This window comes from Pleurodeles waltl, chromosome 3_1 (genome assembly GCF_031143425.1).
Source record: "Pleurodeles waltl isolate 20211129_DDA chromosome 3_1, aPleWal1.hap1.20221129, whole genome shotgun sequence".
Taxonomy (NCBI): Eukaryota; Metazoa; Chordata; class Amphibia; order Caudata; family Salamandridae; genus Pleurodeles; species Pleurodeles waltl.
The window spans coordinates 828,577,626-828,602,213 of NC_090440.1; the positions used below are offsets into that span (position 1 = coordinate 828,577,626).

At 43.5% G+C, this 24,588-nt stretch overlaps 1 protein-coding gene across 1 annotated transcript in view; it reads right to left on the reverse strand.

The window, feature by feature from the left end:
- Positions 1–24,588, reverse strand: part of PIK3C2A (phosphatidylinositol-4-phosphate 3-kinase catalytic subunit type 2 alpha) — an 852,450-nt gene that overhangs the window by 608,553 nt on the left and 219,309 nt on the right. The window contains 1 exon segment of the mRNA XM_069223730.1: positions 10,631–10,742. Within this exon segment, the coding sequence (XP_069079831.1) occupies positions 10,631–10,742 (112 nt within the window).

The following is a 24,588-nucleotide window of genomic DNA, read 5'->3' on the forward strand; positions in this document are numbered from 1 at the left end:
GAACGGGTCACGATGGACTCTTTGAATATCCTCTTCCAGGTTAAACCCTGCTGTATTTGGGATAACCTCTTTTATCAAAGCAATCACATAGCCCTTAATATCTTCCCCTTCCAATCCCTCAGGAACACCCAAAAGCCTGATATTATTTCTCCGCATGTTATTTTCCAAAATCTCTAGTTTGTCCTGTAACAACTTTTCTCCACGTTTTAATTGTGAAATATCCTCAGATTGAGCTGCCACCCGCTCCTCATGGGCCGCCACCACAGTCTCGAGTTTACCCATCCGATCTGTTAACAAAGTGATTTTATTTTCCAAAGCCTCACATACTTCCCGAATCCTTGTTTGGTTATTTTCTGATGTCTCAAATTTTTCCCTAATCTCTTTAGTAAGAGAGATTAGCAGGGCCTGTACGTCCATACCATAAGACATTGTACCTCTGAGAGGGTTGCTCTCCACTTCTAACAAAGCCGATAATTTAGAGGAATCCTCTCCCTGTCCATCTAGATCCTTGTCTAATGGATTTAGGGGCGACCGCCTAGCCAAACGCATAGCTAAATTTGACATTTCTAAATCATCTGAGGTTAGTTGACTATTTGCCATATCCTGCGATGGAAAGGTAGTAGTCCGAAAATATCTTGTGATCAGTGATTCACTCCTCCCCAGAAGTTCAGGTTGGCCTTCCCCCAAGAGAGGGATAGGAGGGCCCACAGATGACAAAATTTGATCAGTCCCCTTTAAAGAGACTTCGCCGTGAGTCTTATATCCAGGATTTGTAACTGCTACAGTCTCTGATGAATAAACCTGGGGCTTATCACTCACACCCAGGGGGCCGGGCTTACAAGTCCTTGCACCAACCAGGTTTTTAACCTCTGCCCGTGCAACCCTGGGGCGGCGTTTGATTGGAGACATGCACCGAGAGGCTCTGCTGGTATCACGTTCTCCTCCCACCTTATTCCTGTTCAAATTACTCCTAGTGGAAAGCCCCGGAGTCTCCGGTAAACTCCCACGAAGAGAACAGCGAGAGGTATAAGATCTCCCTCGTCGCACACCCCTCACTGCTTCAGCCCAAATACTGGAATTTAAAGCTTGATTCCAGGGGACCCCCTGACCACCTCTCGCCGAAGCAATTTCGCCCCCCTCCTTGTTCGCCGTGATTTTTAATTAAATCTCCCGACCTGGGGCGGGGAGATCAATATAGACAAGTACACTCCAATAGTAACGTATTCCGAGACTGGATTTTCTAGGATCCTTCCGAGTCCTTCAAATAGCTACTCCAAGCCCGATAGGCAAATGATGCCCAGTGATGCCCAACTCGGTCTAATTCAAGGAGTAGAAACAACGTTGGAATAACTCTTAAAGCAAAGAGACAATGCTCAAAGTTAATGATAAGAGAGTTTAACATCAAACCTCTGTGGGTGACAGAAGAAGTCTCAAAAAAAAAAAAAAAAGAAAGGCTCACAAAAAAAAAAAAAAAAAAAATCCTATGCAGATTCAACCTGCGATTGTTTTTTAAAGATCCGATATTCAGGTTAATTAACGATTTATGGTATTCCTACCAATCTGGATTTATCAGTGTGTATCTCTCACGCAGGGAGCTCTGTCAACCTCAACACCGAGAGAAAAAAAAAAAAAAAAACGCCATCAACAGCTCTTCCCGGCAAGAGGAACGACTCACCCGGGGCGCCGGTCTAGGAGCCCTGCACAATCCCAGTCTCTCCCCTAGTCTCTTCCCCGGCGTCTCTCCTCCAAACCTCTTCCTCGTCACAACAAGGGGGCCCCTCTACGGCCGCGGTGATCCTCTCGCGCGTCGATCCAACTGCGGGACTGCTCCGGCTCTCAGCGCGTCGTTTCCAGGTCAGGGGTCGCAGGTCGCGTCTCTCGTCCGATGGGAGTTCGCGGTCAGCGCTTCAACCGGCCGCCATGTTCCCCGTCCCTCAAGGGATAAAGCTTTGTTGTACCAACTAGCTGGTACCGCTGGGCCTCCACCCACCGAACGTCAAGATAACGTAGTTCTTGCATAAACGCCTCATCATCGCTATTTGTCTGGATCTCAATTCCATCCGTTGAACAAGTAATCAGACACCTAGTTTTACACAGCAAATCCCTTCCCAGTAGGGATACTGGACTTGAGTCACAAACTACGAACTTATGCAGCCCCTGGAAATTGCCAATCTCAACTTGCTGGAATTGGGTTTGTCAGATATTGATTTGCTACCCCTACAACTTGAACTGTTTGACCTGAAAGGGGCAAATTCAGAACTTCTGCATTTCTCACTGTAGAGCGTGTACCTCCTGTGTCCACCAAAAATGAAACTTTATGACCCATCACCTTCCCTCTCACATAGGGCCCTCTCTGGTCTACTTCTAAGGAAGCTGCAAGCACACATGGCTCCTCATCCAAACTATCATTCACCCAGTCGCCAATTAATTCATTCTCACTATGTAATGGGAATTGGTGTACTGCATTACTGCTTCTGTCTTGTCTCTGACCTGTGACCTGTTGAGAAAGCATCATCTGTTGCTGCTCCATCGAGCCTTGAGGTATCTGCATTTGCTGTCTAGTTACCATGGGAACCTGCTTCTGCATCGGCTGCAACTGTGACACTTGTGCAAGGGGCATTTGAACCTGTTGTATGGGCTGAAAATTCTGCATTTGATTCACATTATTCTGGAAATTTGGATTAGGACCCTTCAACTCGGTCCTCTCATAGTCTGAAACGCATCGACGTCATTATTTTGCTGAACAACACCCTCTTGCACCATCGTCGGACACTCCCGTTTCCAGTGTCCTACGGCTCGGCAAATGTGACACAGCAACATCTTTTTCATCCCTTGCACATCATTCTGAACTACAACAGTATTCAAATCTGGACCACACATCATATTTCCTACACAAACTCTACCTCTCATCTGAGGCTGATACATGACATTTCCCTGCTGCTGCGGCATCTGATGCACAAAAGTTCCCTGTACTAACGTTTGAGGGGCCTTAATCTGCATCACCATCGCCTTCTCTTTCAACTTTTTCTGCTTCAGCTCAATCTCATCACTACAGTATTTCGCATACTGCAAAACCTCAATCAATCGGCTTCACTTACCAGAAAATCAAATAACTCTTAATCATCTGACCTATCTCAGGTCTCAGTCCTTCCACAAATCTGAACACAAAATGCAGCATGTCTTTCGGCTCAATTGCTTCCTTGCCACTGTACTCCCTGAAAGCCTTCAACAACCTCTCATAGTATGCATGTATCGATTCCTTCACCTCCTGTACTGTCCTGTCAATCCTCTGCCAATCAATGTTTTTGTGTGAAATCCTCGTCTTCAGAAACTCAATCACCTTATAATGTTTAATTACCTCAGGATACAGTGCACCCATATTCTTATCCCTTTCTGGCTCACTCGTCGGCCAATCTACAGCTCTCTTACACTCAACCCACAAGTCTGCCTGAACCACTATCTTGAGTAAGGTATTCAAATCTCCCCACAAAATTTCGAGAGCTTCACGAATCTGTCCGTCTGCTGATACCATTCTAACGGCTTTTCTCTCAGCTTTGGGTAATCGTTTGTGAATGACAGAATATCACGCCTGTGTCAGGGGACATAAACAAACTGCCCCCCTGGAATCTCTTTCATCAGTAAAATCTTTACTGGATCCATGCCCTGTTGTACATTCTCAGTCACCTCTATAGAGTCTTGTTTCTTTTTATCCTTCTTCTTTGCCCATCTGCCTTCCCACTTTTCTAGTGCTCCCCAAACCTGAGCACTCTGCAATAATTCCCTGAGGTGTGCCTTCATTCCAGCTGACCTCATGTGTTCAAAATCGTTTGCCTCAAAACCTAACCTGTAGCTTCTTTTCAAATGCTTCATTTTCCCAATTTCTATGTCATGTTTCTCTGCAAAATCATGCTAACCTCTGATGTACCTTGCTCACTTCTCTTGTAATTCTTGGGCATAAGTATCTCAATTCTGCTTCGGTGTAAGACTCTAATCTATTCACCCCAGTCGTTCCCTCAACCAGTTCATTCGCTTCCATGCTCAATCTGACACAAATTAATCTGCTCCTCACTTTTAGAAGCATTCTGTGGGTTATTCAGCTGGTCTAACCATTCGGTCAGGTGCTGGGCCGTCAGCCCTTGTATCGAAATGTTACTTGCGTTCATCGGTGGCACCTGCTGTACCACTGCACTTGATGCCTGTGGTGTCAGTAATTTCAAACTCTGACCTGCACTAGGTCCATTCACAGCATCCGGAAGTGCAACGAGTGGACTGACATCTAACAATGATCTTGACCCATCAAAGGTCTGACCCATAGAGGAAACTACCTGGACCTGCTCATTTGGCCCCCTCCTCACTAGACTCTGGGACATCTCTCCTTGCTGACTCATGTCCGCTTTCTTCTGCGCAAATAATGGTACCGCTGGACCAACAGTAATCGGCAGCGATATTGCATCTGGGGCTGCTCTAGCCCCCAAACATTGTGGTAGAGTAACTCCCATGCTCTGACTCATAATCGGTGTCAAGTCCGACTGTGTTCCTGTCATTGCCATAAACCTTGGCATTCCCTGTGGCTGCACCTGGGGCAACAAAATCGGAGTCAGCTCAGTCTGAAGCAACAGTGGTCTCTGAACCACTTGCTCCGTAGATACCACTAAGTTTGAAGTTGTCTCTAAGACAGGCACATCAGGATAGATTCTCTGTATAGGTGGCGGATGCATCTGTGCCTGAACTACTGGAGTAGTCCACACATTAGGTCCTTATACTACACCCTGTGTCTGACTAGTATTAACCTGTATCGGACTCCCTGTCCTCATTGCCTGTGTTGGGGCTGTTGGATCAGCACTAGTCCTGGGACCATCGTTGTGCAGCGCATACGGTGGTGGTCTATCTATCAGTATCTGTGTAACAAGGTCCTCAGTATCAGAATCCTCCTCCACTGCAGAAGACTTTTTTGCTTCCATACTTTCAGACGAACCCTTTCTAGACTTTCTTGCTGTATTCTTTCCTTCCATCTCATCTTCCTGCGTAATTGCTGGAAACAACTTAACATCCTGCAATGTCACTGCTCTCCATTTCTTTTGCTCCCAATCCCATCTTGCCTCTGCTAGAGACTTCTCTACCTTTCTCACTCTCCTCTCAAATTTCATTTGCTGTCTAGCTACCAGCTCCCAAACTGCTAATGCCTCAAACTGTGCTGGTCTCGGAAGGGGCTTCGATTCATATAGCGCCACCTGCAATTGTTCCAAAATTCTCAAATTAAACGTCCCATTCTCAGGAAATGCTAAGCTCCCATTTTTCTCTGCCAACTTGCACCACTGCTTAAACAAACACAGGGCGCAACACCTCACTCCTCCATTACAATGCAAGCCGGGGTATTCTCTGGCAGTGCAGGTTCTCCTACGCTTGCTTTAATGTAAGTATCTCCCTTTAGGGCACTTTTTAACGCCTTGAAAAACTTCATCTTTTCTATTTTTTGATTATTCAAATTCAGATCAGGAAATGACGTTTACTCCTAAGATGCCTTTCACCCACGTTCTCAACCAACTGCCTATCAAGGACAGCTGCCAATCTGTGCCAGACCCTTCTCTCTAACTGACATATCCCAGCGCTGCTCCAGTGACGTCACACTAACACAAACTGCGTCTCACAAAGTCTTGCGGCTCGTCCTCCTAAACTCCAATTCACCCAAAACGAATGCAAAATATTGTAAGCACGAACCAAAATCCAATAACCAAAAACAAATCTGCTAGTCTACTACAGGACGGTAAAACAATTGCTTCAGGAACCTTACGGATTTTCACTGATGGTCCTTTCGCTCATGCAGCTATTCCTCTTTCTCGGTCTCCCAGATTCGCAAGCAAAATTAGACCCGGAACTTTTACTCTCAACTGATCAATGGGTCTATCCTGGTGCACACAGGACTCACCAAATCTGTCTAAATTTGTCCTCTCGCCCTCTTAACTCACAGACTGACTCGTTGACCACGCCCGATCAACCTACTAAACCAGACAGATTACAACATATAACCAAGTGTCTCATACACTTTTCAATATACTCCGGAGTCTTAGACCACGCAGGGTCCGTATATCAACAACCACGTCGCCAATTTTTGAGTACAAGGCGCCACACACATATGAAGTTCGACGACTTCCCTACTCTCACACTGTGGAGTAGGCACACTCCTACTAAAACTTCAACTGCAGTTCGCAGACTCCCTAAATTCCCTCACATACGTCACAATTCACCTGCGATTTGCATAAGCTATGCAAGCGCAATCTATCTCTCTCACTCAATCACTGGGACGCCAGGAACATACCCAACACTACTAGTAGGATCCAGGATCTGGGAAAGTCATTTCTGGGCTTAAGGGAACATCATTCTCTCTACAAATGCCATTTTGAAAAACAAAATCCAAAATTCAATAATACTGAATTCTCACAATAACTAGGAACACCCGTCCATCAGTCTCCTGCCACACTGTCAATACATGTCACCCTATATCAGAACACCTATGGCAAGCCCCTATAGAAACTAACCATCAGTCTGCTACCATAACTGTTGGTGCATAGTTCCTTGATAAGTAAACTTGCAAGGGGACGCGTTTAGGTTGATGAATCTTTTGATTCGTATAGGGTGTTCTTACCATAGTTTTCGTACAGAATCAATAATCAACATACAAAATCAATAATCAATGGAGTCAGTACATTTCACACACCATGACTCTTCAGCCATGAATAACCACACCTTTAGGTTTACTTTTAGTAAGTTTATTCCCTAGTCATTAACAATACTAAATCATGGATCTTAATCATCAACTCTAATCAAGATTAATTTAATAACACTTGTTAATCAGCAAGTCGCAGAAGACGTGATCTAATCGAAGCTTGAATCAAAAGACGTTCTAAGGCATCAACACAAGACATTAGTAAAACCCAATTCAGCAAAACTATAACATCGATCAATTTCATCAAGATAATCAGTCAACCATTTGTCCCTGTATTTTGCCAGTCGTCATGTGAGTAACCTCAGCTATCACCAATTAGCATCGCCATGTGGGACTTCATGCAAAACAATTTGGAACACAAAATTGGAAAACATCTACCTAAAGGAAAGTATTAATTCAGCGCAGTTGGTACCTAGAAAGGAAAGGCATAAAAATGCAATTCAGTCATTGTCATATCTACCTATCCACGGTATGGGTCAGCAAGCAGAATCAGTCTTCGTCCTCAGGTCATCAGTCAATCAGCAAAACATCAGGCTCTCAGTCTGAGAGTATGAGCCCAATGACAGAATCTCAAATCTCTTCTTCTCAATATCGCAGTTCATAATGGTGTAAGATCTAATCTTCTTTCCCTCTGTCACGTTGTTATATCAAAGTTCCCCAAACCATCGCCAAATTTCAATTTGGTCAATTAATTGCACGTTATAACTCTACCCAATAAAGTCAATTTAAAAAATCTAAGAATTCTAATATTTCACAGTTCACATGTCGTTGACTGGTTTGCTTTACGATGTTCTAATCATCCGGTTTGTCAGGTATCAAAATTGTTGCATATTCGTCTCCAGTCAGTGTCTTCATTGTTCGCGTCCTAGGAAAGAACCCTTTGCACACTTTACACACATTCAGTTACTTTACGATAGACCTCATGTCCTCTCCGTTGGTTCTCATGGAAAGCTTCTGCTAAGCATTTTATTAAAGAATGAGCTTTTCATAGTTAGTTCACTCTGTCAGCATTTTGTATTAAACACTCAGAAATACAGTTTTGGATGAGGCCTGGCAAAAAAAGGGCAAGACACTCGCTAAGTTAAGGCCCACAATAAATTAAGCAATAACAAAATTCATAACCCTTAATATAACATATTACTACATAAATCCAATGCATTGTCAACTTTTCAGGTAGATTAATTATATTTTAGTACATTTTGTGTATACTGATGGCCAATCTCTGAGGTCACATTTTCAAACGTGCACATTATTTTTTTACGTTATTCATTTTTCTGCGTAAGTCATTATCCAAATACGTAAACATTCATTAATAATTTCTAATTAAGACATCTGTGTTAGCAAAGGCATTCCGTTCCTGGCCTTTGCAGAGCTATTGAGAGCATTTGACTGCATTAATTATGCCAAATTGTGTCCATTTTAGAAGATTTAGGAGTAGACCCTTCTATAATCTTGTTCATGTAGGAGCTGGGCTTGATTACCCGTTTGGGTAGGACATTTGTAATGAAGTGCAGGAAGGGCACCTTGAGATGGCGAGATTTATTCATAATACCCAGTTCAGTGGTACTTCCTATTTCACCTGGGGGCTATGTTCTCACAAGAGTGGGTTATGGAAGAGTGCAATTAATGCTAGGAAATTAACCTTTGTAACTGCTCAACTGCTGTTTTGTCCAATTTTGCATACAAACTCTGTAATAAACCAGTCGATTAAATGCTTACAATATTCAAGACAGGGGGCCTGATTTAGATTTCGGTGGACGGGTTCCTCTGTCACAACGGTGACAGATATCCTGTTCACCAAAATATAAAGCCCATAGGAAATAATGAGATTTATATTTTGGTGGATGTTATATCCATCACCGTTGTGATAAAGCAACCCGTCCACCAAAATCTAAATCAGGCCCAAAGTGTCTATCTACAGCACTGTATGGGGCTCAGCTTTGGGGTTTTTGCAAAACTGATTCCCTCTAAACTGTGGAGATTTTTATTTTTAAGAACTTTATTGTAAGTACCCCAGAGCTGTTCATCCCATGTTTGCCACTCAGACCTGAGGATGCCTTTTTTTAGCTGGTATATCACAAGCCCGTCTCACAAAGTTTGGACCAGTGATCACACTACCCTAAATTGCAAGGTAACGGAGGACTGCCGTACACTGTTAGAACTTCTCTGAACACCAGGTTTAAAATATGTGAAACAGATCTGTAATGATCTGGGGCACCCATAATTTTTTGACTACCCTGAAACATTGCAGTCTGTGTCAAGTAAAGACATACACAAGACTCAAACACGCTGTTTGAGGAAACAAGGTTGTCACTTGAACTGATCAAACTGTGTTTTTAGGAGTTAACTGATTTTCACTACCTTTTCTCTGCAATCATACTTCATGTACATTCATAACACTCAACACAAGTTTGTCCTGACCTGCTTCAGGCTAGATATTTACCACCGTTTAGTGACATTTCCCACTCTTAACAACTGGTCTAAAATTTTATCTAATTGCCCATGTGATAGTACTTGTACACAAAGCACTTTGCATACCCTGTTCTTCTGTACATCATTTAAGCATCTGAGGAAACCTTCTATTCTACCAAATTTATGTAATTTTAATTTTAAACAATGTCTCCCTGCTTTTTGTATCCGCAAACGTTACCTTCCTTAACGATCTGCTACTCTGTCGCAAACTATTTGTGTAGAGTTTTGTAGTGCCCAAAAAAAAATTTATAGGTTGGTTTTACGATGGTTAGAATTGTTCATTGCTGTATTTATGACAAATGTATGCTTTTACAATTTTTGTCGAAACTGAATAAAGTTGATTCGATTTTTATGCTCAGATAAGGTCCATCAACTTTGTATATTTTTAAAGTCCATGCCTAAATCTGCTTCAAACACATCATGTGATGCAGCATTAAAAGGTGCTGAGCACACCATTTGTGTGCCTCTAAAGCATCACCAAGGTCAGAACCTCTGGTGTTGTAGAATCAGGAGTTAGAACTTCTGTAGTCACCAAACCTTAAGGATCAGATTTGCTCCTAGGCAGTGGCTTAGAGTACATGGTACAGGAGTCATCTTGAAGTTGCACAGCCTGGCTAGCCAGAGGTTCTCGACAGGGACGGCCAATGGAGTCACAAACTACAGCTTCATCATTTGTAAACGTCCTTGTCCTCAGAGATGACTTTGAAAACATCAACATCAAGGAACCGGTTTGGAACTCTGAAAGGTCCTGGGAATCATACAGCTTCTCACTGAAAATTACAGCTTCGTTTTCAAATGGTGCTTTTAGATTTTTTTAATTTATTTTTTTAAGGACGTTAGCTGAATAGGAAGTGAAATTCTTCAGCATGTAAAAGCAACTTGGCCTTCCTCTCCCTGATGGCCTTCAGAATGGAAGTCGTAGGCTAAGGGGTCAAGCTCAGAGAAGAGACACCACATAAAGGGGTCATGTAGATTAAACAATGCTCTCTTTTTACAGCATTTACAATAGGCTTTGAATTCTATGTAGAAGAAAGAAGCACAGTACATTTACGGTTGCATGCTCTTCATTAAAGGAAGCTAAGATTGTGTATTTATACAGTGTTTTCAGTTAATTAGTGTACGTCATACTGTGAAGAACAAGTTCCTTACATGCCCAACAAGCTACCTGTAGAAATGGCAATATGAAATTGTAGAAGAGACCTTTTGACACTATACACCTACTAATTGACACTATTTAAATATATATTACAAAGAGTACTTGCATGTATCTTACTAGGCAACCAAGTAAACATTATTCTAACATGTCAGAATACAACAATGAAGATCATACATGCCATGCCATTCAAGGAAAAAGAAAACTCAACTTGGAAACAAACTAAAAAAAAAAAACATTACAACAAAACGTTATTCAAGGAAATACATTTTTGTACTCACTGTTCGTGCTAGATCTCTGCATATTGTGTTGTGAGACAAAAGCTGCAGTTTGATCTCAGAATCCCATTTTCGACATATTTGAATATATTCATGACTTCCCAAACAGTGTGCACTGAAAAAAATACATAAAAGTGCATAAGACACCTATGAGGTCACGCACAAGCAGTTTTACTCAAATGTGACAGTTACAGAACTGCTATCTAACACAAGGATGCACACTGCTCAATGTAATTCTAAAAGAATCTTGCACAATGGGAGGAGAACAACATTTGAAGTATATATACTAAAATGTTTACTTACCTTAACAAGAACTCCTAGCAACTTACATCTTCAGCTGTCACAAGTTACTTGGGCTACTTCTACCCATCAGACAAGGCAGCTACTGATGCATGAATACTCAACAAAACTGAGCAACAGCACAATGACACCAGAGTATGACTCAAAGCACATATCCCTTACATTAGTTTACCAACACATCTTCCAATCTTGGTCTGGGGCAGGATCTTTTTTGCTACACCTATATTCTCTTGATAAATTCATTCATTTTCAAGGATTTTCATATCGAGATGTTAAACTTAGAATGGCACAGCAAGCGGAAAGCCCGATTAATTCCTTAGTAGAGAAGACTAAGAAACTTGATATGTCCTCTGCACAGGTGGCTTCATCACATCTGTAATGGTATGAATGGACACACACTCAGCAACCTGCAGAACTCGTCTAAACAAGCTACCCACAGGAAGAGAGTAATGTATTTCTAACGTGTGGCACTATCTCTCATAGCTTCTGGATACGGGTTTCTTGCAAATATTTTTAAAATACACACTCTCAAACAAACAGCCTTGTTTTTAAGAGGGCAGCCTTATCTTTAGAAGTCAGATGTACAGTAGAATATACCTGTGTTTAAACAGATCATTCTTTTGAGATACACAACAAAAGCTGCACTAATTAAGTGAAGGCTGGGACAGCTTGATGGAAACATCTGAATATGTAATTAAGTACCCTTGAGGTCAATGGTGGTCTTATAGTTACCCTCTATAGATTGACAATAGGCTACAATTTCGATTTTGACATTTTCACGCTTCATAATTACTGCCATTTTTGAAGGACCAGAAAGTAAAAGTACCAGAACTAACAGTCTGCAGCTTAATATGACTTTTCTATATTTAATTATGTCTCTATCAAGTAATGATAGCACCTACTTCTACAGGACGTCTGCTGCAGAATATTGGAAAGAAATATGCATTTGTAATAAAAGGGTGTATCACAGAATATAATTTTGGTGTTTAATATGCTTGGTCGGTGTTTTATATACTATTAAAATGCTACTATAGGAACATGTTAACTGGTAGACGTGAGCTCTTGGGACATGAACACTGACTGCATTAAGATTTTTTTCTTTAGCAATGTAACCGCATCCCCGAGAAAATAGGGTGATTTTAGCTGTCTGGCATGTCCTGTCACAACCTATGTAGTCCTGTCTCCATCTAATTGTTTTTGAGTAGTTTCGCCAAAATCATCACACACTGGCCATATGTAGGTCAGGTCAACTTTTACACCCTTTAAACTGACTGCTCCCTTCGACTGTTCCCTTTACATCTCTTGGTGCAATATATTTACTTGATAGATTATGCTTTCATAGTCTGCTGGAGCATTAGGTGGTCCCTTTTTAATGGAGTTGAAATCATGTGGCACTCTCCAATGGTAGTAATGCAGCTCTCAGAGATCATGAACAGTCCTCGAGAGTCCTAGCTATCAGAACAAGCAGTTTTCAGCAAGACATAGTTGCAGAGAACTGACACTAGGCCAGCACACATTGCTGATCAAAATTATCACTTGTGATGGTTCACATAGTTAATATGATACTGCATGCAGACAACTAGGAAATGCTGTTAGGGAGATTGTACAGTGAAGTGAAAATCTGTGGCTTCCAGGCTGCTGGCAACCCAGGTAAGACATCATATGCTTGGCAGTAGGGAAAGGTGTTTGGAAAGATGGCAGTTGCTCTTTCTGAGATAGACAAACATGCATAGAAACAAACACACAGACACACACACACAAACAAAATTGTAGGAGGATGTCCTGGTTTGTAGTGGGTACCAAAGGAGGAGGTACCTTATACCAGGTCCAGTTATCCCTTATTAGTGAAATGTAGTCAGTGTCTAGCAGCCAGGCTGTCTAGGGATAGCTGTAGCTGAGTAGCCAAGGCTGATCTAGGAGACAAGCAAAGCTCTTGCAATACCTCTGTAGTCACACAGGACTCACACACCTGAAAGTAAATACCCAGGTACTTTATTTTTCGTGACACAATGCCAAAAATACCTTAGAGACAATACTCCCTTACGAGTTAAGTAATATAAACGGTATCTACACTAGAATGCAGAAATAGCTGTAAAAATAGTCAGAAAACAGTGCAAATAGTGAAAATCACAAAATAGTGGAATGCCAATTATTAGTAGGGGAGAAGGACCATGTGCCCCTCCCCCCCCCCCGGGCTGTTTTTGGCCCTGGGGACCCCATCCCCCGGAACCGGCTAATTAATAGTAGGGGAGGGGGCCATGCAGCCCCTCTCCCTCGTCCTCTTTTGGCCCTGGAGACCCCATCCACTGCAGCCTGGCCACTTGTACCTGGGTGCCATGGCTCCACTCAGGGAACCTAGTGTGAAATGACTGGGACTGTCTGTGGGGGGGAGGGGGGGGGGGGGGGGGGGGGGCTCAAATCTCCGGCAGTCCCAGCCAGATCCCCAATGAATATGGCATTCTTCCCACATGCAGAGAGCTGCAATAAATGAAGCACTCTGCATGCAGGAGCTATCCTTTCATCTATTTCCCTGCTCACATGACAGCAGCAGTTTTACAGCTCCCGCTTGCTGAGAGTGGAGTTAGTGTATGCTCTCGCTTGGCGGGAGCTCTCACAGCCCCTACCAAGCGAAAGCAAACTGTTATCTCCCAAGGGTGGGCACCTCAGGAGATATCAGGAACCAGCCCTGGGGGGGAGGCGGTGCCCAGGACCAAGAAGGGGGGGGCCTTAATCTTCACAGGCCAGCACCGGGGAGGTGGAGTGTCCCGGCGTTTTATATGGCCCATTACGAGTGGCAGTGCACCCGCCTCCCATCTTTAATTAGGTTTCTCAGGGTACAGGACTAGGAGGGTCCGCCCAGCCCCCCAGCACGATTTTTAATTAGGCCTCAGGGAGGTGGTATTCCTTGGGGCATGTTAAAGCCCTAGGATGGGGGTCAGTGCAAATGGCATTCATTTTTTTTAAATAAAGCCCCGGGGACCCTGGGGCTCATAAAAGCCCAATGGAGGAGGGGATCTGCGACTCGGGGAGGTGGGGGTCCCGGGAGCTCAAAAGAGCCCTAAGAGGGGGGCCCTGTGCTCCAGCCTCCTTTTTTTTTTATATTAGCCCAAGCCCACAGGACCTAGCCTACCCACGGGCTAAGTTGTTAACAAGCGTGGGAGACTGTTTGCTTTTTTGGCATTCCTACCCTGCTCCCTTTCCTTTTTTTTTTTATACTTTTGTTAGGGACTTGGCTGAGTCTGATTCCCAAAATGGCTGGTTGAAGTGTTGGCAACTAATCAGATCTATGCACGAGATTGGTTGGATTCACAAAGGGTTCAAGCCTCTAGGTATACACATTTTGTTTTCCTTTTTTTATCGCAAAAACTATTGAACAGATTTACACCAAACAAAAAAGTTGCTGCCTGGACCAAGAGCCACCTTCTTGCCAAATTTGGTGTAATTTCATCTAGTAGTTTGGGCTGTAGTCCTGTTCAAAATCCCCCTAGGAAATTGCACGGGGAAAAAGCATTTTGTGCCCCCCTTTTTTCTCAGGCCCCACTTGGCAGATAACCCCGAAATTTTCAAGACAGCAGCTGAACTGAAAGTCGTACTAATTTTGAGAATTTTGTGATGATTTGACAAATGGCGCAAACAAAAACGCTTTTCCTATGGAAACTAGGTCCTAACTATAACTACCTACTGGAGGCTGCCAGTAGGTGATATTATGTATCTGTTTGTGGCATGTAGTGCTGTAGATTCACATGCTGTGCATAAGATCGCCATCTAGTGTTGGGTTCGGAGTAGTTTTTGTTATAAGAAAGTTTTCTAGTCACGAGATCGAGTGACTCTACTTCTTGGTAATACTGCGCAAGGGCATCGAGTCCTTTGTTAGATTTTGTGTCCACAGGCAGGAGAGTGAAAAATATATAGTAAGATAGTAAGATAGAAAAGAGGTGTCGATGCAATGTATTTACAATATATATATATAGCCTGTCCTACTGTGGCTTGTTGTGTTGCTAACACATCTACACAGTAATGCTTAATGAATGTATGGACATTAATCATTAATGGGCCAGGATCCAGTCCTGAAATGGCCTCCATATTGCCTTCCCTTTACCACTAGCACGTCTCCCCTTGCGTTCATACAGTGCCATTTCCAGATGATATACAGACAGTAATTTGCCCAGCCATTGCTGCCATGACGGTGGTCGGGAGTTCAACCATGCAGAAGATTTACATATTCGATAAACCGCCATGGCCACAAAGATAAATGCTCTGTGGCATCCCCCTGTTTCTCCGGCGACCCCTAAGACCATGGTCTCGGGGGTAAGGTCCAAGTCATATCCCAAGACCCCCTTCAGAACAAATTGAATACCATCTCTCAAAGCCGTTAGTTCCCCACACGTAGCAAACATATGTACAATATCTGTTCCATAGATCCCACATCTCGGGCAATTTGTTCCTGACAAGCTCCCCCAACTTGGCAAGATGAGCTGGTGTATGATACAAATCAAACGGGGTCTTATAATGCTGTGCTTGCAACGAAGAGGAGAGTAAAATAGTATGTCCCAATTCTAATGACCGAGTAAAGTTGTTGCTCCCGTCAGCCAGCTTATCTCTCCACCTCTCACTATACTTCTCCAAGTCGTCAGTTTGTTCTACCATCAATAATGAATAGATTGACCTGATTGCTATGTGAGATTTTACCAAGATCTCATTAAGCAATTGATTACTTCTGAATCCCTGCACCCCCCCTGTTTTTTTTCCCCAGGAAGTCTTGTATCTGTAGATATTTGAAAAAATCCCTTCGCTCTAAGCCATACTGCTCCTGGAGATCCCCAAACCCCTTAACCCCGAAATTGTCGAAAAGGTCCCCTAACCTCTCTATGCTTAGGGAGACCCAATTTGCCATATAACTATCCTTAAATATTTCAGGAAGCAGTGGGTTATTCTTAGTTACGGTATAATAATTATATCTACCAAGTCCTTTCTTTTTTTGCCACAATCGCCAGCATTTATAAGCTGCCTCTAGTACCTTATATCGAGCTTTCTTATAATATCCAGGTTCATGAAATGTTACCAAGCAGCCATTGGCTGCTGTTCCTACCTGCAGTTTGTAAATATTAGGACAGTCCTCTACCTCGGTCCCTTCTTTCTTGGCATCCCATAATGGGCGCATATACTGAAAAGCTGCTGCCATTTGGTATAATTTTATGTTTGGTAAGGACCACCCCCCCCTTTCTCGCGGTAGAGACATAAATTTACTCTCTCTTCTACACTTGCCATATGCCCAGATAAATCTCATGACCACCCGATCTATCTCCTCAAATCTAAGATTTGTAAAGCTCAGTGGTACAGCACGAAACATATACAACAGTTTAGGGAGAAAGATCATTTTAACCATATTGCACCTCCCCATTATAGTCATATGTAGATTATTCCATCTACATATATCCTTTCTGGCTTTCGCGAGTATTGGATCTAAATTCAGATTAATAATCTCTCCTACTTTTGATGTAATATCAATACCCAGATACACTGCGTGATCAACCCTCCGACTATCCTGGGTATTCGTATATTGATTAGTCAATAACTGCGTTTTAGTTATATTTCGCAGATATCTGGAGAACCTTCCAAATTTCCTCGTCACCTCTTCAACCTCTTTTAGCGCCAAATCTGGAGTGGGAGTTAGTATAGCTATGTCATCCGCATATGCTAGGACTTTTCTATCCCATCCATGCCTACGTATAGGTGGAATCCTGCTGTTCTCTTCCAACTGTCTAAGCAGGGGATCTATATATAAAGCAAACAGCAGCGGAGAACATGGACATTCCAGCCTGGTACCTCTCCTCACCTGGATACACTCGGATTGTCCTCCCATTAGTTGTATTCTCACTCCCGGTGACCTATATAAAGCCCTTACCGCTAAGATTAATTTCTTCCCAAGACCATAATGCTCCATTACATGCATCTAATAATGCGACTGCCATGGGCTCCTTCTGTAGCATCGAAGAGCGCAACAACTCTTCGAATATGATCAGTAGTATCTCTACTCGGAGCGAACCCATGTTGTCTAGGTGTTACTAACTTCTTGATCGCCGAGGATAATCGGGCGGGCAGTATTTTTGAGTATATTTTGACATCACTATTGATTAATGTGATCGGCAGATATGAAGCCGGATTTTGTGGGGCCTTCCCTTTCTTCAAAAAAATTACTATGTTGGCCATATCCCATGATGGTGGGATTTCCCCTCCATTCTGTACCTGAATAAATAGCTCCATCATCACCGGGAGCAGCAGTGCTTTAAAGGTTTTATAAAACTCTAAGGGGATCGCATCAGGGCCTGAGGCTTTCCCGGTAGCAAATTCACTCAATGCCTTGTCTAATTCCAGGGTGTCCATCTGATCTTCCATATACAGGTGGTCCTCCTCTGATAACCTATCAATCTTGTTAGAGTTTAGGAATTCTAACGTTTCTGTATCCGAGAATACGGGTGTGTCATTATATAGTTCCGTATAATATGTGTGGAACACCTTCCTAATTCCATCCACGTCTGACACTATCTGTCCTTGCCAATCTCTAATCTCTCTAATGACCCCAGCTGCTGTTTTCTGACTTGATCTTATTGCTAGCAGGTGTCCAGATCTTTCTCCATACTCATACTCTGAGTGTTGCGCCATATATTTCTCCACTATTCTTTGTGCAATAACCTAGTTAATTGCTGCTTTAGCTATAGCGACTTCCTCCTGGACCCGGTTTATGTCCTCCCCCGTTTCTATGGCTATAATCAATTGTCTTTCTGCATCCTTCAGCTTCATATGCAAATCTTTTATTCTGCTTTGGGAATTTTTCTGCCTTTTAAGACTGAAGCTCAGCGTTTCCCCTCGTATTCCTGCTTTTAGGGTATCCCAAACTATCTCTGCTGAGGCCGATCCCTGGTTGAACCCCAAGAATTCAACTATCCACTTTCTCATATAATCACAGTATTCCGGGTCCTTGAGGAGCCCTCTTTCAAATGTCCACCTCCTGACCTTATGCTCAAGCCCATCCAATTCCAAATCAAATACTAATGGGTTGTGATCTGATATAGTCCGCGGGTACAGTTCCATCCTTCCATTCTTTAATAGTTCGGGAGATATCGAGAAATAATCGAGTCGTGCTAACTTCACATGAGGGGCTGAATAATAAGTATATCCAGGGTCTAGATTACGTAGTTTTACCCAAGCATCCACCAATCCTAATTCTTTCTGGATGCCAACCATTGCCTTATATACCCGAGGCTTGCGTCCCTGGTACTTCTTGGTTGTGGATGCTAATAAATCCTGCAGTCCATCCCAAGAACCATTAAAACTGAAATCACCACAGAGAATATAGGGAGGGGTCCACCCTGTTAGCTCTATAGCAAGAGTGTCCAATACTACTGGGTCATCCGTGACTACCCCATATACAGAGCATAGTGTAAAGCTACCCTTCCCGTAGCAGCATTCTACGATCACCCATCTCCCGCTCCTGTCCGCCTTCTGTCTAATGAATTTTAGTTGGTTACTCCAATCTAATATTGCCACCCCTTTAGTTCTGACCTCTTGTTCTGAACAGGCTATCACTCTCATACCGAGCGACCCAAGAATTCCAAAGTTTTTATACTCCACATGTGTCTCTTGTAGGCAGTAGATATCTGCCTTAAAAGTCTTTAAATCTTCGGCGACTTTCCTTCTTTTACGAGGGTCATTTAATCCACATTTATTAATTGAGGCAATTCGAAGTCTAGTCATTTTCTATTCTTCTTTGTTTTTCCCCATTTTCTTCCCCCCACTTTTGTTTTCCCCCCTCCCCCTTTAACACTTTTCGCTTTCCTATCTAGCTGCACGGGATCTTGAATTCTCTTCTCACTTTGCTCCCCTATTCCTATCCTTATGTTTCTCTTACTTCCCTTAATCCTTTCCTTTCCATTTTGTTCCCCCCCCCCTTCTACCACCTTCCCCCACGCCCTGCCCTTCTTCCCAGTCCCTCTCCCAAACCCTCCCTCCTCCCCACACCACTCCCATCCGCCCCCCTCCTACCCACCTAGGACTGGTTGAGATCTCCCTCCCCCAACCAGCCACCCCATCCTGTTGAGCAATCCGACCCCCAATGGCCTGAATGTTGGTGTCATGCAAAAGTGGGACTGACCACCCACCCACCCCGAGATCCCTTGTCTTCTTCATGTCTCTAACCTCTATTACTTAAGCCCCATCAGATACTCTTTTGCTTGAATTTCTGAAGTGAAAACTCTTACTTTCCCATTCACTACTGTTTTAAGTCTAGCAGGGGCCATCAGATAGGCCTCCCCTCCTTTGTCCGAGAATGGTTTAATGAGCTGCCGGAGCCGCCATCTCCGTTCAACAGTTATATGACAAAAATCCGGCCGGGTGAAGAAGGTAACCCCTTCCACACTGCGTGGGGCATTAGGGCGAGCTTTATCAAAAATCGCCTGTCTTAACAAATAATTGCCAAACAAACAAAAAAAAAAATAGCTCTAGGATATTTGGACTCTACCGATTGACCTCCCTCCCGCCGGGTTGCAGGAAACCTGTGGACCCGCTGGACCTCGTTCTCCCAGTCCCAATTACCCAGTTCCGTGAAGGCCCCCCGCAGGAGCTTGACCATATAGGTCCGTAAGTCACTCCCTTCCAACCCTTCAGGTATACCCAAGAATCGTAGATTATTTCTTCTCTGTCGGTTCTCAAAGTCTTCCAGTTTCCACATGACATCCATCAATTGATCGCCCCTTGCAGCGCTCTGTTGCTTAAGGGCATCAACGTCCTCTTCGACTGCCCCTATCCTTTCATTCATTGAGCATAGCTTAGCTTCGATCTCTGTACATGTCTTTGCAACCTTACGAACCGTTCCTTGCAGTCGTTTTGTAGCAACCCTTGCACGTCGACTTTCAATCCTAGTCTCTGTTTGAAGATCTTTAATTAAGTTGTATATTGACTGCAACATCCCAGAGTCAGCGCCTGCCGAGCATGTATTACTTGTCGTACCTCCTATGTTTCCTTCCATATTATTATTGACCAACTCCTGGCCACTTGTGGTAGGGGTATCTGTTAGTCCGATGCCAGAGTGATCCCATTTTAGAGTTCTACCTCCAGTAGATGTCGGGATTTCGAAACCCTCTTGAAGGCCGGGCCGTGTTTTTGTACATTTCCGCTGCCGACGCAGCTGCCGCACTGTGGGTTCATTGCTTGAGGATTTATTTCCAGTCTCAGAGGTTTCGCTGCTGTCAGATTCGCTAACGCTATGCTCACCGCTACTGAGATCAGAATCTTCTGTCAGAGAGTAAAATTTATCGCTACTGTCTTTAGCCAAGTCCGAAGATTTCAAGTCTTTTTCAATTAACTTAGTCCACCCTTTTGGGTTTGATGGTATCTTTTGCATTTCTTCAATGCCCATTGTGGAGCTTGAAATATTCATAGCTCCTACCCTGGTTTGGTTCTCAGATCGTTGCCCTTGAAGCTGCACTTGGAGTTGCTCCTTTCCGGTGATGGGGCCCCACTCCTTCTCGCTTATTACTGTGCTGCTGTCTCCAATCCCTGCCAGATCCTCACTACCTTATATAACTTCAATAAGGGGTTTGTTGCCTTCCATAAGAGGGGTCTCCCTGCAGGTATCCGACGGGATAGTTTCTACGACCATCGGACTGATTTCAGAGGGATTGGTTATGTGTGCAGGACAGCTTTCTTGTGCCCCGCCTGCGAGAAAAGACATCATAGTAGATTGGCTTTTGCTTTTCCCTCTAACCTCCACTAGGGGGGCAAAACTGTCACTTGTCTTAACCTCTTTCCCCAGACCAGACATATTTTTCCCAGTTGGTTTACCAGTGGGGCGCCTGTTTACTCCGGCTAGGTCTCCTTTATCTCTTCCCACACGTGTCATTTTAGATCCATCCAGTTTATCTCCGGATTTCCTAGTAGTTTTGGGTGCCATACTTATTCTCAGGGCATGAGGTTGCACTCTCACAAATCCAGCGATTCCAGCTACTGTCGCTATCACGTCATCTATCACCCGTTCGATCACAGTCCTTACATCCTAAGAGGGAGGGTACGGGTACCTAAGTATGCCGGCCTGTATAGCAACCAACATTGGGGCCCCAAAGCACTCGTTCTTTATGTTGGCGGTTATCTTTTTCAACAATAATCTAGCGGTTCAATCCCACAAGTAGCAAGGCCCCTATTGTATCAGCAAGTGGTAGTCTTGAGTTCTGAGTGATAGTGGCTCTCTTAATTTATTTGATGGATGGCTCTTTCGGCTACTGAGTCTGGTTGCGGAAAGAAGACTGGGAGTTCCACAGTTTGGTTTAGGTGGAATGGTGATATGACTTTGGTAAGAATTTCGGATTTGTTCGGAGAACCACTTTATGTTTATGTACTTGTTTAAAGGGTTCTTGAATAGTAAATGCGTGTATCTCACTTACTCTTCTAAGTGATGTGATAGCTATTAGAAAGGCTACTTTCCAAGTCAGATATTGCATTTCACAAGAATGCATGGGCTCGAATGGTGGGCCCATGAGTCATGTTAATACAATATTAAGGTTCCACGAAGGTACTGGTGGTGTCCTTGGGCGGTATGATTCTTTTTAGTCCCTCCAAAAATGCTTTAATGACTGGGATTCTAAAAAGCGATGTTGTATGTGTAATCTGCAGATAGGCAGAGATTGCAGTGAGATGTATTTTAATGGAAGAGAATGCTAGATTAGACTTTTGTAAGTGTAATAAGTAGCTTACGATGTCCTTTGTGGAGGCATGTAGCGGTTTAATCTGATTAGTGTTGCAGTAGCAAACAAATCTTTTCCATTTGTTTGCGTAACAATGTCTTGTTGTAGGTTTTCTCGCTTGTTTAATGACCTCTATACACTCTTGTGTAAGATTTAAATGTCCGAATTCTAAGACTTCAGGAGCCAGATTGCTAGATTGAGCGATGCTGGATTCGGGTGTCTGATCTGTTGTTTGTGTTGTGTTAACAGATCTGGTCTGTTTGGTAATTTGATGTGGGGGTACTACTGATAAGTCCAACAGTGTTGTGTACCACGGTTGGCGAGCCCAGGTTGGTGCTATGAGGATTAGTTTGAGTTTGTTTTGATTTAGTTTGTTGACCAGATAAGGAACGAGTGGGAGAGGGGGGAAAAGCGTATGCAACTATCTCTGACCAACTGATCCATAGTGCATTGCCCTTGGATTTAGGGTGTGGGTACCTGGACGCAAAGTTTGGGCATTTTGCGTTTTCTTTTGTTGTGAATATGTCTATGTTTGGTGTTCCCCAGCGGAGGAAGTGATCCTGTAGGATCTGGGGATGAATTTCCCATTCGTGAGTTTGGTGGTGATCTCGACTGAGATTGTCGGCTAACTGATTCTGAATGCCTGGTATGTATTGTGCTATCAGGTGAATGTGATTGTAAATTGTCCAATGCCAAATCCTTTGTGCTAAGAGAGACAGTTGTGACGAGTGTGTCCCCCCCTTGCTTGTTCAGATAATACATTGTTGTCATGTTGTCGGTTTTTTCAAGGATGTGTTTGTCTGCTACCAGTGGCTGAAATGCTTTTAATGCTAGAAACACCGCTAGCAGTTCCAAATGATTTAAATGAAGTTGTTTTTGCTGATTGTCCCATTGACCCTGTATGCTGTGCTTGTTGAGGCGTGCTCCCCACCCGCCATGGAAGCATCTGTTGTGATAACAGCTTGAGGCACTGGGTTTTGGAATGGCCGCCCTTTGTTTAAATTTATAGGGTTCCACCATTGAAGCAAGAAGTGTGTTTGGCGGTCTATCAACACTAGATCTTGAAGTTGACCCTGTGCTTGTGTCCATTGTTTTGCTAGGCACTGTTGTAAGGGCCTCATGTGTAATCTTGCATTTGGGACAGTGGCTATGCATGAAGACATCATGCCTAGAAGTTTCATTACAAACCTTACTGGGTAGTGTTGGTTTGACTGTATGCTTCATGTTACATTTTGGAACGCTTGGACCCTTTGTGGACTTGGTGTGGCAATTGCTCTTTGTGTGTTGAGTGTTGCTCCCAAGTATTGTTGTATTTGGGATGGTTGCAGATGTGATTTCTGGTAATTTATAGAAAACCCTAGTTTGTGTAGAGTTTCTATGACGTATTGCATGTGAAGAAGACACTGTTGTTGAGTGTTGGTTTTTATTAGCCAGTCGTCTAAATATGGGAATACGTGCATGTGCTGTCTCCTTATGTGAGCGGCTACTACTGCTAGGCATTTTGTGAATACCCTTGGGGCCGTTGTTATCCCGAACGGTAGCACTTTGAATTGATAGTGTACGCCGTGCATTACAAACCTTAAGTATTTTCTGTGAGAAGGATGGATGGGTGTGTGGAAATACGCATCCTTGAGATCCAATGTTGACATGTATTCCTCCTTTTTCAGTAAGGGAACCACATCTTGAAGTGTTACCATGTGGAAGTGGTCTGATTTGATGAAGAGATTCAGTGTTCTGAGATCTAAGATAGGTCTTAACGTTTTGTCCTTTTTTGGAATTTAAAAATATAGTGAGTAGACGCCTCTTCCTTTCTGATGATTGGGTACTAGCTCTATTGCTTGTTTTTGTAGTAGTGCTTGGACCTCTAATTGTAATAGGTCTAAGTGTTGTTTGGACAGATTGTATGTTCTTGGTGGCACATCTGGCGGGAATTTTGTGAATTCTATGCAATAACCATGTTGGATAATTGATGGGACCCATGCGTCTGTGGTAATATGTGTCCAGTTTTGATAATATGCGGTTAGCCTCCCCCCCACTGGTGACAAGTGTTGGGGTTTTGTGACATTGAAGTCACTGTTTGGTCTGGCTTGGTTTGGTGGCTTGGAACTTTCCCCTTCCTCTTGGGAATTGTCCTCTATAGGAACCACAAAACCCTCCCCTTTGATATTGTGCCCGATAGGTGGGTCTGGTTTGAGAGGTGGAAGGCTCCAATGTTTGTTGTCGAAAACCTTCTCTGAATTGTGGTTTCTTAAAGGTGCCTCTGACTTGTGAGATATATAGCGCACACATGGCTTTGGCCGTGTCCGTGTCTTTTTTTAACTTCTAAATTGCTGTGTCAACTTCTGGCCCAAACAACTGTTCCTGATTAAATGACATGTTCAACACTGCTTGTTGGATCTCTGGCTTGAATCCAGAACTTCTTAACCATACATGCCTGCGAATGGTTACTGCAGTGTTGACCGTTCGTGCTGCTGTGTCTGCCGAGTCTAGTGCAGACCTTATCTGGTTGTTATATATGGCCTGTCCTTCTTCCACAATCTGTTGAGCATGCTTCTGGTGTTCCTTGGGCAAGTGCTGTATGATGTGTTGCATCTCGTCCCAGTATGCCCTGTCGTAGCGAGCAAGTAGGGCTTGCGAATTAGCAATTCGCCATTGATTAGCTGCTTGTGCTGCCACTCGTTTGCCCGCTGCGTCAAACTTTCTGCTTTCTTTGTCAGGCACTGGAGCGTCTCCTGACGATTGAGAGTTTACTCTCTCTCTTACAGCTCCTACAACCACTGAGTCCAGTGTAAGTTGTTGTGTTATGAACACAGGATCTGTTGGGGGAGGTTTGTACTTCTTCTCAACCCTAGACGTGATAGCCCTTCCCTTAACTGGCTCCTGGAAGACCTGTTTCCCGTGTTTGAGCATGCCCGGGAACATTGG